Consider the following 17,587-nt stretch of genomic DNA (forward strand, 5'->3'; position numbering starts at 1 on the left):
TCCAGTCTATTTTCTTTTTCTTTCTTTTTCTTTTTTTATTATTATTTTTATTAAATCATAGCTTTATACAATGATGCATATATGGGGTTCAGTGTACTGCTTTGATATACAATGTGAAATGCTGACACTGAACTAAGTAACACATCCATCACTACTCATCTCTTAATAGTTCTGAAATGTACCATTGCATCCTGCACATTAGGTGAGGTCCCCCCGAAATACCCTCCCTCCTCCTGTCTACCCCCCCTTCCCTTCTACTTTCTTGCAATCTATTTTAAAAAAAATATGTGGCTACATATATTTAAAAATATTTTAATGTAATATAATAATGTAAAAAAAAGTCTGTGAAATCATAGCCTATAGCTGTGGAGGCAGACCACTTAAGTTCAGATTCCATCTCCACTGTTACTACCCTGTGAACAAGCCATTTAACAGCTCTCCTTCAGTTTCCTAAAATGTAAATGAGGAGTAATAGTAGAGCCTACCACCTCAGTGTTGTTAAAATGATTAAGTTAGTTAACACTTGTAAAGCATGTAGAATATTGCCTGGCAAGTACAGTTAGGATTTCGACAAAGATGGGCTATTGTCATATTCTATTTTTTCATCGTTGTCTATAATGACAACTCATTTATTAAGTCTCCATTTCAGTCAAACTGATTCAATGATATGATTTTTGAGGCAGTTAAGAAACAGTAAGAGCATTACAGAGGGCCCAGCTGAGTAGTCAGGACCAAAGGATGAAATGGCTAAAATGAGAAGGACAATCAGGTGCTGGTGAGGAAATACACTGCTTAGGAGTAGAAAATGGTACACCCCCATTAGAAAACTGACTGGCAGCATCTACTAATGCTGAACAGATGCATATCCCACAACCCAGCTGCTCTACTCCAAGGGAGAAGCAACAGAGATGTCCACAAAAAGGCATGCACTGAAATCTTCATGCCAGGACTATTCTCAAGAGCAAAAACCTGGGAAGTGCCCAAATACTAGTGAACAATACTGGGTAAAATCGCGCACCAGAACACTACACAGTACCGAGAACGAACCATCTACCACCAACTATACACAGCAGTCAGGGTGAGTTTCATAAGCACAATAAAGGAAAAGAAACCTGATACAGAAGAGTACATGCTATGTGATTTCAGTTACGAGTATCACAAACTGACTGGGTTGAATGCTGTGACGCAACACCAGGTCTCCCGCAGGAAGGGGACGGCCCTCTGGATGCTGGGCATTCTGCCAGCACACACCAGCAGCTGTCAGCCCTCTCAATTGCTTCCCAAAGGCAGGCCCCCTTCCCCGGGCAGCCTATTTCCCATGCAACTTAGGACATCTCAGAAAGGCCTTTCCAGAACTCCCCCACGGTCAGTGGAGGCCTCCACAGTGGCTGAACTGCAGCTCAACTTCTCCCTCGGCCCAATCCTGCTCCCTTCCTCTCTTCTCTTCCACAATTGCTGATCCCACGAATTCTTAATAAGCTCCCCAAACCCTAATCTCACTCTCAGCGTCTGCTTCCCAGGATATCCGATATTAGATGGGAGGAAGGAGAGCTTCTGGGCACTGGCTGTGTGCCTCTGTTCAAATGGGAAAAACTCATCTAATCGCACCTGTGAAACGTGTATTTTTTCCCACATATATTATACTTCAACATGAAGCTAAATGAAAAACAAATTCAAAAATCATCAGAATGAGATAGAACCTTACAGAACATTTAGTCCCCACCTCCTTGTGCATACTTTAGATAACCATTTACTGTGTAGTTAAACACCGTTCAGAGACATTCAAATAAGCCTAATAAACTTAAGACTCTGAGATTACAAGCCAACTGGGGCAAAAAAGGCCAGGGCCATGCCTGTACTTGACAAGTCTTGTATTATTTTTACTAGACCACACTCTTGTAGGTAGTAATCAGAGTTGAAGCCAGGGAAGCTGCATATTGTAAGCAGCATACCAAGGGCGTTCAGGACAACTACCACAGAATATGGTACATCACCAGAAGCAGAACCTCTCACCTTCCCCTCACCTTCTCTCTCCTGAAGCAGTATTACAATCCGGCTGAAATGAACAATGGGATGCAATACCAGGTCACTTGGCCAACTTCCCCTGGGATAGATCAGAAGACCCTCACTCCTAAGGACAGAGGTCCTATCTCTGAAGACACAGGGACACAGACGAAAGTCTGAACAAGCCTTGCTGTGCCCCTCTGTTTAGATCATACCACTTCATCTAATCATACTTCTGCGTGACTGTCCACACTTTATCAAACCTAGCATAAAAATACACAGGTTTCCCTGTTTCCTGGGGTCTTCACTTCTGAAGGCTCTGTGTCATATAAAACTTGCGTTAAATGATTCACACGCTTTTCTCTTGTTACTCTGTCTTTTGTTATAGGAGTCCCAACCATGTGCCTAGAGATGGGTGATAAAAAAATTCCCTATAACCCCAACTAATCAGCTTTGCCTTGCAAGGCTAAATAATAAGGTAAGTCAAAATGTACCTGCAGGTACTGTTAGGAACCTTCATTTTTTAATCTTCCTTTAGAAATAAACCTGGCTCTGAAGTCAGAACACATAAAAAATCTTTCTAATTTAGATGAAAGAACACACTGACCCTCTGTGACATCTTCTCAAGAACGAATTCTCTGTTTACTATACCTGGCTGCTATCTTTATTATTTATCTAACTCTCCAGTCCCGCAATTTCAAAGGCAGTTTTTAGTTTATTCGGTTGATAAAATTTCATCTGACTTCCACTTTTAGATAAGGAATAAAAAGCAAAAAGAGGACAAACTAGGTCCTACACAGGAAAGGTGAATTCCTTCTCTTTCCTAGCTGGCATGTATGTAATGAAGTAATCAATCATAAACCCAGTCCTGACTCTAAACTCATTTCGGTCATTCCCCAAAATACCCTATAATTCAAGACAGCCTGTGATCAGAGGACTCCCTTAGAATAATAACAACAGTGATGACATCATCAGCACAAAAAGGAGGTTTGGGGGAACTGACAGAACAAAAGTCTTACTTTAATTCCTAAACAGCTAGTTCCTCTCCGAGACAGAAGAACGAATTTTATAGGAGTCCCCAGTAAACACAAAGGTCTACCGCTATCTAAGTCTGCTGGACATACAGGGTGCCCATAATAAAGTTTCATAAAGTTCATGTGCAATTTGCTATATTAAACTATTGTAAATTGCACACGAACTGTATGGAACTTTATTATACCAACAAAGGGGAAAGAATATGAGGAGTTTCACTTGACATGCACTATTTAGGCTAAATCTCAGGGAAGAGTCAAATACAGTTTAATTTTTTAGTTTATTATTACTGTTGTTTTCGTTTGGATAAAAGGTAACAATACTACCCTATAACTGAGCTTCAATAAAAATTTTTAGGCATTATCCTGAAGAAAAGCAAAATGCTCATACATTCCCTATTAAACATTTTTTTTGAAGGAAGACATTTCAGAGTATCTACAACTAAATTATTTAGATCTTTTTAAAATAAGTTTGCCTCTCAGATGAAATCTAAGTGAATTAATCTTGCTTTAAGACAGAAGTGAAAAAAGAAAACAATAAAAATGTGTATCCCAATCTTCATCTTGAAAACTTGGTAAGAAGCTAGCTGGGAATTTCTCACCCGCTGTCTTTTAGGTCATTCAACAAATATTTTTTGAAAGCCTACTCTGCCTTGATGCTAAAACCTAATCAAGGCTTGGTGCCTGTGGTTCAAGCGGCTAAGGCACCAGCCACATACAACTGAGCTGGCAGGTTCAAATCTAGCCTGGGCCCACCAAACAACAATGATGGCTGCAACCAAAAAAATAGCCGGGTGTTGTGGCAGGTGCCTGTAATCCCAGCTACTTGGGAGGGGGAGGTAGGAGAATCACTTGAGCCTAGGAGTTGGAGGTTGCTGTGAGCTATGATGCCACAGCACTCTACCCAGGGTGACAGCTTGAGACTCTGTCTCAAAAAAAAAGAAAAAAAACCTAATCGGTCCTCTTCTTTATATATAGATATAAAAAGAACTCAAACACCCTTCTGACTGTGAAGTAGAATCCAGAACCTTACCTCTCCATTGGCCCACCCAGTATCAAGAAGCAATTTTTCTTCCTGATCCTATCATGCTGGGGTCCTTCACAAAAGAACAAAGAACATTTCTTGAATGTTTAAGGCGCTATGCCTTTCTCACTGAAATTTCTTTAGCCCTTCCAAAATTCACAAGCAGCAAACGTCAGACCAAATCTGTCCCTTGGGGAAGAAGATCAGTGTTGTGGGAGTTGTATCTGTAACACACCTTCCCAACCTCACCCAGCATCACCTGCAAGGTCACAACTGGGACCAAGACCCTCAATAAGAGCAAGAGAAACTTCTCCCCATCTTCCCTTTCTCAAGAAACTTCTCCCCATCTTTCCCATTTTCCCTCTTTTGGGGCTACCTATAGGGAACATCCTTGAGAAAGCAAGAGAGCAGTGCTCTGCAGGTAGGATGAATGTATGGAATAGAATTACACACCAGAGAAAAATCGATAGGTCTGCCGGAGACACTGGCTATGTTACTAAGAGTGGCACTTTAATATTGCTGCAGTGAAAATCTGAACTGAAGATTAGTCTACCTCAGTCGGTCCAGCATACATCATGGGAGATGGGAAGATGGCCACCACTGTGGTTTCAGGATTCAGGATCCCTTCCTCCAGCACGGCGGCATGTTGCTTCATACGCCACATCAAAGGAACATCGTCATCCTTTGTCCAGCCGCCAAGAGGGTGAAGGAGGAGGACTGGGCGCCGGTAGCCCCTCTCCAGAAGTTGTTTATGGGTATCCTGCATTAACAGAGCGTGTCCGTTGTGTACTGGGTTACGCAATTGAAATGCAAAGACAGCATCTGAAAAGAGAAAATTTCCAGAATTGACAATAGTACAGATTACCTTCCAAAGGGTAAGTAATTTTTCTTGAAGCTGAAGTTAGGATTAAGCAAACATATGTGTGCTCTGGGCAACATGACGGACACATCTACCATACAGCATTAAGTCGACCTCACACCCCTGAAGGCATGTCACGTAACAGTCATGGATTTATAATAATTACTTTCTGAATTCATACAAAACAAGAAGCATTGTCAGAGTTTTTGGTCCTAACATCCAGTTTAACTGCTTACAAAGATATAAATTCTTAGTCTATGCCTCAGTTTACCCACTAGTTCAATCCCTCCATCAGACCTAAGATACTGCCTTATTAAACGGAGACAAACAGGTAGAGGGATTTATAGTTTCAAAACTATACTCACTAATCAAATACACTCATTTATACTGATGCTGCTGGACTAGACCCCGATTTCGTTAAATGTGGATTTCTAAGGTGTGGATTTTGGATGACAGTTTAGCAACAATACCGCTTATGGGGCTGTTGCTATTACTCAAACAATAAAAATGACTAAATTGGTTAGCCTCCTATCTCCAGTTTGCAATCCTGGCTTCACTCCTACATGGTGCTCCCGACCAGATGACCTTCCCTAGAAGGAGGGGCTCATAGGGGGTACAATCTCACAGAACAGAGCACAGCCCAGTTACAGAAGCTCTCTTTGTGACTTCCCTCACAACCCATGGCATCTGATCACGCGATGGTGGTCCAAGTTTGACTCAGAAAGAGGATAAACCAAACAGAACAACAACTCCAATTTATGACGTACACATCTACTATATGGATCTTGACCCTCTTCTATCACCATGGCACAGAGCAGAGAAAGAAGATGCAGAATGCTACTTCACCAGGAATCTTTGTGTTTATTTTGTTTTGCCACCAGAATTTACAACATTATCATTATTCTCGGTAGTCATCAAGTGACATTATATACGTGACAGGGCCAATTTCCACACAAGAAATAGCAGACGCAACACAGGTACGAACACCAAGAAAGCCATGATGCAAACAAAATGAGCATGTAAAATTATTCTGCTGGAGATGGGAGGAGAAGAGACCTGAACATTTTTCTATCCTTACGAATTCACTCCAAATTTAGTTTTGCATGTGGACACAAAAGATTCTAAAACATTTCTACTGAGAATTTAGTAGAACTCTAGAACTCCCCTCCCCACAAGATCAAGAAGCAATTTTACTTTCTGGCTATTTTATACTAGTCTTTCAAATAATAGCAGATGAATGGCTCAGCACCCGTAGCACACTGGTTACAGCACCAGCCACATACACTGACGGGTTCAAACTCAGCCCAGGCTAGCTAAACAACAATGACAACTGAAACCAAAAAATAGCCAGGCATTGTGGTGGGCACCTATACTCCCAGCTACTTGGGAGGCTGCGTTAAGAGTATCGCTTAAGCCCAGGAATTTGAGGTTGCTGTGAGCTGTGACACCACAGCTCTCTACTAAGGGTGACATAGTGAGATTCTATCTCAAAAAAAAAAAAAAAAAAAATTAGCAGATGAAAAATATCTCCAGATAACACAGAAATATTAATATTTATTCATAAGAGTGTTAATATTCCTTCACTTAGGGAATTACTGCCTGGACTTGACCTGCTGTTCTTGTCACTCAGGTTAGCTCCCTCGTCTCCCATCCCCTCACTGCACACTGCTCATTCTTCCTAAATAGCCTGAACCACAACATAACAGTTACTAAGCATTAAGGAACCCCACTCCTGAGCATCATGATGGGAATCCCTGCTTGGGGAGGAGACAGTGTCTGGAGCAGCTCAAGTGTGTAGGACCAGGGCCAAGAAGACTGACCAGTGCTTGGGGCCAAGCGGGCTAGGGCTGAGCGGACAACCTGTGAGACTGGGAGACTGCTGACATACAGTGAGGTAGCACGAACATGTCCATGGAGGGTAGTGAGAGCCAGGGTTCTCACTGGAGAAGAAGGCAGGCATAAAAGTCTCAAAGAAGAAAGGCTGGAGTAGACTAGAATTGAAAACATCGGTGTTACCTCATGGTTTTCAGCTATATAGACACAGGAACATATACAAATGTGTGTAAGCATTTGTATATATGTGTACACACACGTACACACATATACACATTCACTTCTCTTCATTTTGTCCACTGAAAGTCCTAAACACAATGACTGCCCAGTGGCACTCAACACTAAAGCCCAAGTTTCATATTCTAAATACCATTCCCCGTTTACATGAACCAGGCATCCTTGGCAAACAGCTGCTTTTAGGGCTAGGATAAGGAAAATACAACCTGAGTTGGAACACCTTTTTGTCCCATTAAGAAGCAAAGTGCACAAAGAATGCTCAGGACACACCAAAAGGAGGCAACAACCATTTGGCAGGACCCCAACAGCCAAACCTAGGACAAGGTATACATCAAGTAAATAATGGTAGTAATGGATTATAACATCTGAGCAAGACAGGAATCTGACTTAAGGAAAAAAATAAATGAATAAGCCAATGGGGGAGTGGCAGAAACCCTACCTTATGACAGGGTCAACTAATAAACGTAGAAGGAACAATGGAATTAGAAAGCCACCATCTGGCGTATTTGCAGTAAGCTAAAACCAGCAGGTAGAAGTCTGAGGACAATGACATTCTTGTAGAGTCTCAAGGTCTCTGCCTCCTGTATACTTATAGTTAATAAGTACAAAATAAGTGGTTAAATTTACAGTAGAAAAACCTGGCAAACACAAATTAAACAAGTGAAAAAGTTCATTTTAAAAAAGAAGTTAACTTTACCTATAATAGAAAAAATCAAAATTCTGAGCCACCTACCATGATGCTCTGAGAACAAAGCATTGCCCCTGTCATGTGCCTGACAAAAACTCGTAACCTGAATCTAACCACAAGGGAACAGCAGATAAACCCACATGGAAAAGAATCAAAGTAAATAACACATACTCTCTAAAAATGTCAAGGTTCTGAAAGACAAAGGAAAAGTGACTGTTTCGGATTGAAGCAGACTAAAGACACATGACCTATGCCCTGAACCAAGAAGGACAGGTGGGAAAGAGAGACACTGCTGCCATTTGATTTTTGTAATAAAGGACACTTAGGACGTGACATGATTTAAATTAGATCAATCACACCAATGTTATTTTCCTGAGTTTGATGAACACAGTGACCTTTAAGGATTGAATTTCACTTTCTATACTTTTGAAACAGGGATGATAGTGAAGTTATTGTCATGAAGATAAAATAATATAGTGTCTATCATGGTGAGATGCACATCATAGTTGAATAGAGCTCTGTAATTACATCTCAGGTGCACGATAGCTACATTCCTAGACTTCAATTAGTTCTAATATGATTTTATAAAATCACCACTTAGCAAGAGTATTTATATGACAAGATGTGCAAAAGAGAATATAAAAAATACATTCTGGGCTCAGCACCTAACCGTAGCTCAGTGAGTGGGGCGCCAGCCACATACACCGAGGCTGACGGGTTCGAGCCTGGCCCACGCCTGCTAAATAACAATGACAACTGCAACAAAAAAATAACCGGGCATTGTGGCAGGTGCCTGTAGTCTCAGCTACTCGGGTAGCTGAGGTAAGACAATCGCTTAAGCCCAAGAGTTGGAGGTTGCTGAGAGCTGTGATGCCACAGCACTCTACCAAGGGTGACAAAGTGAGACTCTGTCTCAAAAAAAAAAAAAAATATATTACCTTCTGTCTCAAATGCACGTATTTCAAAGATACTAATAATTTATCTACCTAGGCTTTCTTTCCAAAAAGAATTAAACTGGCTTCACAGTAGACATTTGATAATGATAAATGATCTTTTAAAATTTCACATTAGCAACATACAAAGGATTTTATTGTCAAAATTTCTTTCAGATACAATTATTTCCCTTTAACTGTTCCACTCAAAAATCCAATGGCTATTTGATATACCTGCCCATTTATTTTCCAGTTGGACCAGGTCTTTCCTAAATTTCTAGTCTTCTTAATCCCTTGTAACTATTTATCAATGAATCACACATGCCTTTAACTTTCTGTTGTTCTACGCTGTACTTTTATCCCCAATGTCTGGTTTTCAGCCAGTGAATGAGAAAATGTAACAAGAATGCCTGATCGTGGAAACTTGTTCCCAGGATACTGTCACAGCTAGCACAGCTATGCTAGGCTACACACAGCTGTGCATCACTATTAAAATTTTTCTCCATCAAGGATGAAAAAAGAACTACACATCCAGGCCTAGATACTTAGGGCAATTTTCATGAACATCTCACATTCTTATCCCCATTTTGTAAAGGACAGTGATCATCATACCACAGTCACTATAACACATTTGCTTTTTCACTTTTAATTCCTGATGGCTTAGTTTAAGACTGCTCTACAACTATGATTTCTAGTGTGTTTGAAACAGAGTGATGATACAAAGGATGACTGAAAGTTAATTTTAACATTCATAATTTCCCCTTTTTCCTAGTGTTTCTGGGACCATTTCTTTCTAAAAACCATGAAACGCTGAAGAAAACCTGAGGGAAAATCACCCACAGATACACTATCCTAATATTAACGGTCTTTGGTTTTTTGCACAGTCTCTGAGTTTTCCTCTTTGTGCATACATTTTGACATAGTTCTAATCCAACTCATATTTTTTTTTCCAACTCATATTTTGATATTCTGCTTGGCCATTTTGGTCTAACCTCTTGTTTCTGGCATCTTGTAGTCCTCTTGAGCAACGGGTCTCACTGTCAGGCCCTGTGACAGTCTTCACAGACTTATTCAGGAAACTCACGCTTCACCTGGGTTCAATCACTGTACACACACAGAGGGCTTCTCTTAGCCACGTCTCCAAGTCCGTCAGTTCATCCATTGGAGAGAGACACATTATAAACGTTTCGGTATGAATTGCTCAATACCTTCCCCTATTGCTGTCACGTCTCGAGTCATACTGGGATCCAGCCCCCAAACCTGGTCCTTCCCCTGGACTGCGTATCTGCATGAAGGAATGCCCTTCCTTGCCTGGAGCCTACACACTACAGAAACAAGTGAAGTCTGATCTCTTCCAGCAGGTACAGGAAGAAGAAAGTGGAAAAGGTTCTTGTGAGAATGTGTTGATTGTGACAGGGGAAGGAAATGGCAACTCTCAGTGCTTCCCAGACATGTGTAGGACATGCCCCGGGCTGCCTCATCTTACAGCGCCAGCAAGGACAGCTGAGTATAGTGCGAAGAGCCAGGCAGACTCTGCTCCTTCCTAGCTCAGAGCCCAAGGACAGCTGCAGTTCAGTAGCTGAACACAGGAGAGGATAAGCAAAGGCACCCCTGAAGCCAAGTCACCCTTCCTCAGCTCTCCCAGAGCTACGCTTCACTCCAGTCAGAGCCCCAACATACCCCAACCACCCAACTCAAAGCCACATCTCCCTGCTTCTTCCTCCTAAGTTCTCTGTAAGGGTACCCTACACATAGCAGGCGCTAATAATTCCCCCCTTCCTGTCCTCCCCAAGATTTAGTATCTACCCAGAGGTTTACAGAACAGTCATATCTGATTTTCACTAAATCAATAGCTAAATAAGATAGTCCTGACAATAGTTCTAGAGCTGACAGGAAGAGGGTGTGTGTGGGAGGTATTTTTTTTTTTTTTTGGAGACAGAGTCTGACTTTGTCACCCTAGGTAGAGTGTCGTGGCATCACAGCTCACAGTAACCTCCAGCTCTTAAGCTTAGGTGATTCTCTTGCCTCAGCCTCCCAAGTAGCTAGGACTACAGGAGCCCACCACAACGCCCAGCTTTTTTTTTTGGTGCAGTTCGGCCAGGGCCGGGTTTGATCCCGCCACCCTTGGTATATGAGACTGACGCCCTACTCACTGAGCCACAGGCACCGCCCATGTGGGAGGCATTTTTTGAAAGGAGCTACAAATACAAAGGAGTTTGAGCTCCCCCCACACTGTCATAAAGAGCCAGTGTTTCTTTTTCTTAAACAGCTTATGAGAAGAAAAAAGGAATAAGATAGAGATAGGTCACCTGAGTAAATATGAACAAAATAATTGGAACTTTTCACAAACTGGTAAGCTCATACTCTAAAGCAGTGGTTCTCAATCTTCCTAATGTCGCGATGTATTTTCATTGTTACAAAGGGGTCGCCACCCACAGGTTGAGAACTGCTGCTCTAAAGTATGGCAATAGTGAGGGAGGCTGAGGCAGGAGAATCGCGGAAGCCCAAGAGCTAGAGGTTGCTGTGAGTCCTGTGACGTCATGGCACTCAACCGAAGGTGGTAGTGTGAGACTCTGTCTCTACAAAAAAAAAAAAAAAGAAAGAAATTAAAGCTAGAATTGATGTTGCATACAAGCCAACTAGCTCTGTGCTACTTAGTCACCAGCCCAAGCTCTTCCCCTCCACTCTCTGCTGTCCTGGGGGTGCAGGGGGCTGGGCTTCCCACAGAAAGGGCTGCCTGCTGCTACACCCCTGCCCCAGGACGGGAAGCACTGACACACAGAGATGGAGAGAGAAGGGGGAGCTCTCACCCCACTAGCATCTGCACCAGTGCTGTGTGTTTCCAGCTATGCAAACACCTTCCTGCAACTAACTTATGCCCACCCCCACCCCAGCCGCAACTCCCCCTGGCTTCAGACACAGTTTCTGAAGGACTGGGGATACAAACTAATGTCGCCAGGCCCTAGACACCTTCATAATCCTTGTGGGTTCCCTGACTGCGCTTCTTTACTTGGTTAAACTATACTCAGAGCCTCATCTGTTTCCTGCCAGGACCTCACACTGTCTCCCCTCACCCCATCTCAGACCACAGCTTCTTTGCCTCAATACCCCAGATTGTCAAGGAAGCCTATCCACTTCACAAACTATCTGCTTCTGCCTCAGCTTTCTCATGGATCACCCTCAACTCTGCCTAAAATATCCTTCTAATGTCTTCTTTCATTCACTTAAAATATAGTTTATAATTCAACATCTATAGAAAGCTTTCTCGAATTGGATTTATTTGAATCACCACATACTAATCTGAAAGAAATGATCTCAACGTTTCCCCTTTATAAGCAGTAGGACACCAATATTTTGTGTATAATAAATACTAACGGGCTCTTACTTGGCTTCAGTGAAATTCATTCTTCCTCTCCAAGATACTGGTCAATCATCAGTAACTCAAAGAACCTTTCATCTGGAAATGAATCCCTTTGCAATCACTGATGTGGGTATTAAAGACCTCCCAATCTTTCTAAGATATAGCATGGTCTAAGAACAGCCAAATCTATTATAATAATGATCACAAGACAACAACACACATGGGGTAATCAAAGCACTTCTAACTCCTAAGCAGAAAAACACACACACACACACACACACAAATACTCCCTGCTTTCTCTTCCTTGAACTGTTCAAAAGAGGGCTTGTGATTGGCTTCCTGAAAGAGTGTACTAGAACTACACAGTAATCTCCTCGGTCTGTTGCTTATTTGCCTCACCATAAAATGGAAAAGTAAATAAAATAACACTCTATGAATGTTTGTTGTTTGATGTAAAGCTAATAACTAACTGGCTCTCTGCTACTTTAAGCAAAGTTGCAATCACTCATTATGCAACAAATTCTCTAAATGACTTAAAATGTTTGGCTTGCAAAGAAGAGTGCAAAACAGATGTAATATTAAAGTCCCTAATTATGAATGATAATTCCTTGATAAGATCCCCTTCAACAATGCCAATAATTAATTTACAATATTAACTCCAGATATGAATTCAAATTTTGGCAAAGAATTAAATAATGTGATGTCAGTAATCTGCCATTAAGAATATGTTTCTGGGAGAGGAGAGCAAGATGGCAGCCGAGTAACAGCTTCCTTGCATCTGGGCACCGTGAGTCCAGGGAGATAGGACTCCAGACATTTCTGGCTGGTGGGATCTGCCTATCGTCACCCCTGTGAGGATACAGAGAGTCAGCAAGAGACTTCTGGACCCCAACAGGAGGACTAAAACAGTGGAAAAATGGCAAGTGGTCGCGTGTGTTCAATAGGTCTAAACCCGCCCGCAACTGTAAGTTCAGTAGCAGCGAGACTGCAAACCGGAAAGGCATTACCTGTGAACTGTTTTGGTGTCTTTGGACTTGTCACTCAGTTGAGCTGCCTTGGGGAGAGCCTGAGCAGGAATGCAGAGAACTTTGGCCATTGTCTAGGGCCCCAGTCTGAGCCGCTGAGCCAGACGGAGCTAATAGTGTTTGGCTGTGGGCCACAGGGAGCCATTGTGAGGGATCTGCCCCGGCAAGCTCCGCCCTCAGGGTCGCAGAGCTAGAATCGGGTGGGAGCTGGTAACCCAGCACCGAGTAGCCTAAGGGTGGGGTCTGAGCCGTCTTGCAACCCTAACCCTCAGGGGCAGAGTGAGACCGGTTTTGGCACACTGGGTAAGTGGATAGCCACTTCAGCAGTGATTCCAGCGACAAGCACTTTCCTGGGAAGGCTTCTGCTCAGCAAGTTTACAAGTTCAAAGTGCCTTTTAAGTGGGCTGAAGAGAGATTTAGGGTGTCTACCTGCTGGGGTTTGAGAAATCAGCAGCCTCCAGTCGTATCAGAACTGTGATTAACATCTCATACCCCAGAAGACCATGTGTTGCCCAGACAATATTCAACAACATATACATACTGCTTTGTTTTTGGTTGTGTTTTGGTTTTTTTTTTTTTTTTTTTTTTGGTTTGGTTGTTTTTTTATTTTGATGTTGTTGATGTTGTTTTGTTTTTTAATTTCAACCTTTTCCGTACAGATCTTTTTTCTTTCTCAATTTTTCTAGTTTAATTATAATTTCCCATTGCTGCCTTTTTTAATAACTAGAACTTCATTTTTGCTACTGTTTCTACCGCTATTATTTGGTTTTTCACTCAATTTTATCCGGTAAAGTTTTCTGTTTGCTTGTTTTGGTTTGATTTATAGCATTTTTGTCTTTCCCCTCTACTTGGTGGAGGTGGGGTACTGTGTCTGATCAGGTTAGCAAAGAGCTGCTGACCTCAAGGGAACCACCCAACTGGGCACCCCCAGAAGGTGGTTTTTTTTTTTTTAAGGTTGTGTCAAAGTACCCTACTGTACACCGATATTGCTCTGTCTCCCTATTTCTGTGCCTCTCTTCTTTTTGTCAATATTCCTTTTACCCACCCCCTTTCCTTTCTCTATTTTTTTTTTTTCTTTTCACTCAGTCCTCCTTTCTTTCATCCCTTTCTTGCTCTTCAACCTTCTCATCCTTCTGGTCCTGTACCAAAAGGACTCATCGAAACCTTAGTCCACAGGCACGAGAACTTAAAGAACAAGAGGAAGTGAAAGGAAAATTAGGGCAAGGAAACAGATAAAAGAAATCAATCATGAGGAAGAATCAGCAGAAAACTCCAGGCAACATGAAGAACCAGTCCAGAACAACCCCTCCAAGGGACCATGAGGTAGCTACTGCAGAGGATTCCAGCTGTAAAGAAATGTTAGGAATGACAGAAAGGGAATTTAGAATACACATGTTGAAAACAATGAAAGAAATGATGGAAACAATGAAGGAAACTGCTAATAAAGTGGAAAATAACCAAAAGGAAATCCAAAAACAGAATCAAATAAGAGATGAACGATATAAAGAATATAAAAAGAATATGTTTCTGTTTACCAGAAAAAAAGGGACTTGTACATTTTATAAATGATTAGATGCTTCTGGCTGCAAATAACAGAAGACCCAACTAAAAGTGTCTTAAATAATTTGAATATATATTACCTCTCTGAGTGAGTAATCTGAAGATAAATGACTCCAGGGTTGCATCACTAACTCAAAACAATATAAGGAGACAATTAATATATTTGGGATTCTCACAGATACAAATGGCCACAGGAGGGCGGCGCCTGTGGCTCAGCGGGTAGGGCGCCGGTCCCATATGCCGGAGGTGGTGGGTTCAAACCCAGCCCCAGCCAAATTAAAAAAAAAAAAAAAAACAAATGGCCACAGGAACTCTAAACACCGTAATCTCACATGCCAGCATCAAAAGCAAGAAGAAAGGTGATTTTTTGGTCATAGCCAGTTTCTTGTCATGAAGGAAAATCTTCCCTGGAAACTCCTCTCCTTACAACTCAATGGGCAGAAATGGCTTACAGGCTGACCCTAAAACCACACACTGACAAAAAAAGAACAGGGTGCCATTATTCTATCAATCATTATACGCTCCTGTACGATTGGGCCCAAAATATGTTAGGAAGAGAATGAGCTGACGTGTAGACAAGCACCAAGGGCAGCACGAGCACCAAGGGCAGCACGCCGAAAATCTCCTGCAGGAGTGATTTACGCCAAATATTAGCTACAAATGCAGAGGAGTGGAGTCCATTACAGAGAGGGGCCAGGGAAATAAACTCAAATATTGCAAAGGGACTGAGAAGGAAATGTGACTGAATGAGGCAGGTCACGTGGGACCACGCGCACTGAAGAATGCGTGGCCATCTGAGGCCTCCAGTGCTTAACCCGTTTAACTGCTTATCACTTCAAACGTCCGCAAACTACAGTAAAGCTTAGGAATGAACAGACAATCTTTCTCTAACCTTCACGCAAGTATAGACAGACTAGCTTTGGCTCACACAACAGAAATTATGACACCTTAATCTGTTTGGTATGTGCCAGATACCATTTAAAAGAGTCTTGTGGCCCTTATCTCATTTTATTTTTTAAAATAAAAGCCTACGCAGTTGGTACCACCAATGTCCTCGTCAACCATCCATAAGACTTAGAGAGAAAAGTAGGTTCCGCACAAACATACAACTGTGAGGTGGTGAGGCAGGGGAACATTCTGCATGCAGCACTCTGCATGATTATTGGGCGATGGAGTTCATGGAAGCTAAACACAACTGATGAAATGGCTGCTCTTTCCAGATGTTCAGTAGTCACTCAGAAATAGGGACAATGGGTTCATAAATACAGCTTGGAGGCCACTTAGCTCCCAAGAGACCATCACAACTACCTGATTTCTACACAAAATATATGAAAGAGAGCAGGGCATGATGGCTCGTGCCTGTAATCCTAGCACTCTGGCAGGCTGAGCAGGGTGGATTGCTCGAGCTCAGGTGTTCAAGATCAGCCTAAGCAAGAGCGAGATCCTGTTGCTACTAAAAATAGAAAAGCTAGCCAGGTGTCATGGTGGGGGCCTGTAGTCCCAGCTACTTGGGAAACTACAGCAAAAGGTTCGAGCCCAAGAGTTTAAGGTTGCTGTGAGCTAGAACAACACTATGGTACTCTACCCAGGATGACAGAGTGAAACTGTGTCTCAAAATAAAAAAATATATATATGAAAGAGAACAGCACCATTACCTAGGGCTTAACCATCTCTGCCGTGGGCAGGAATTAATTAGGAACATGATTGCAAGATCCTGTAAATTCTTTAGATCTTAAAAAGAAAGCCTTAAGAAAAGTCTTCCATAATCTATAGTCAATGCTATTCCTGGACATGGGACCTTGAATTTGCAAGTGTGGGGGAAAGAACATGAGCGTACCAGTAAAAGCACATCATCTACCCACCTCTGTGTACAAGGCTAACAGCAGCCAGACGTAAGAGTACTATCCTGGAGTACTTTACTATATATAATGCAGTCATATGAAGGATAGCATCTATAGCCTCTCTATTCTTACCACTCCATTGTATCCAAATCCTAAAATGATTGGAAATCATTAATTTACTCTCAAGCAACTTTTTCTATCATTGTTTAATGTTTCTCTCTTTGACACCAAGCTCCTGTCATATTTATTTATGGAGCCCCCAGAACTTGGCACAGTGGCATATAAAGACATACAACAAACATTTTTAAAATGGAGTGAACATGATAAAAGTTCCATTGTTCCATTATTTGCTGCTCTGAGACAGCCCACTCTGGGATGTTAAGCATATTGATGAGTGAACTATTCAAGTGAACTGTTCTATAGTCTATTCAGCTTTAACAAGTGAGTTTTCTAATAAACAAACAAAAGATCAATTTTTCATTAGCATCTACCTTCCATGGCGTATACAAAATAATGTTAGATCAAATCATCCTAACATAACAAAGCTGCACAGCGTGGTCTTGATGCACTACCTTTCCTCACATAAGCTATATTTACCTTTACTCATCATCCTGATTTACATTTTTGTAAGCACTGGAAATAAATCCTCTAGAACTTCCTCTCCAAGCAGTCCCACCTTGGATCATCAGGTCCATGTCTTACCAGCATTCATGTCTTTAAACTTCTGCTTTAGCTCAGTAGGAGTGAGACGGTAATGATCGAGACCATCATTCCAATAAATTCGGTCCAGGACCTGAAGATCTCCACCAATCAGCCAATCTCCTTGTTCCATAACCATCTAATTGGGAAAAAAAAAAAAATTTTTTTTTTAAGCAGAAATCAAGATCAAAATAAGTAAAGACATTTCTCTCATCCAAACAAACCATTGTTGAAAACTACTCTTACCTAAAGTCAACATTAAATATACTTCACATATTAAATAAACTGGGATTAGAGATGCTACAGAATAAGAATACACTTTGTAACTTTTCAAAAAACTAGTAAAACAACTGTTGTTTACATACACAAGGAAAACAAAATCGACATCAATGATTATGACTTTGTAAAAAACAAAAGCATCCCTTTCATTGTCGTGGCATGCTGATTAACAGGATAATTTGTAAACCCTGGATAACCCCACCCTCTGTGTTCT

At 41.7% G+C, this 17,587-nt stretch overlaps 1 protein-coding gene across 4 annotated transcripts in view; it reads right to left on the reverse strand.

Annotated features, from left to right (window-relative positions):
- Positions 1–17,587, reverse strand: part of PAPSS1 (3'-phosphoadenosine 5'-phosphosulfate synthase 1) — a 358,089-nt gene that overhangs the window by 33,457 nt on the left and 307,045 nt on the right. For all 4 annotated transcript variants that reach the window (XM_053562526.1, XM_053562455.1, XM_053562292.1 and 1 more), the window contains 2 exons: positions 17,098–17,233; positions 4,613–4,881 (listed from right to left, as the gene is read on the reverse strand). In XM_053562526.1, the coding sequence (XP_053418501.1) occupies positions 4,613–4,881; positions 17,098–17,233 (405 nt within the window). The remainder of the gene's footprint in view (positions 1–4,612; positions 4,882–17,097; positions 17,234–17,587) is intronic.

This window comes from Nycticebus coucang, chromosome 1 (assembly GCF_027406575.1).
Source record: "Nycticebus coucang isolate mNycCou1 chromosome 1, mNycCou1.pri, whole genome shotgun sequence".
Lineage (NCBI taxonomy): Eukaryota > Metazoa > Chordata > Mammalia > Primates > Lorisidae > Nycticebus > Nycticebus coucang.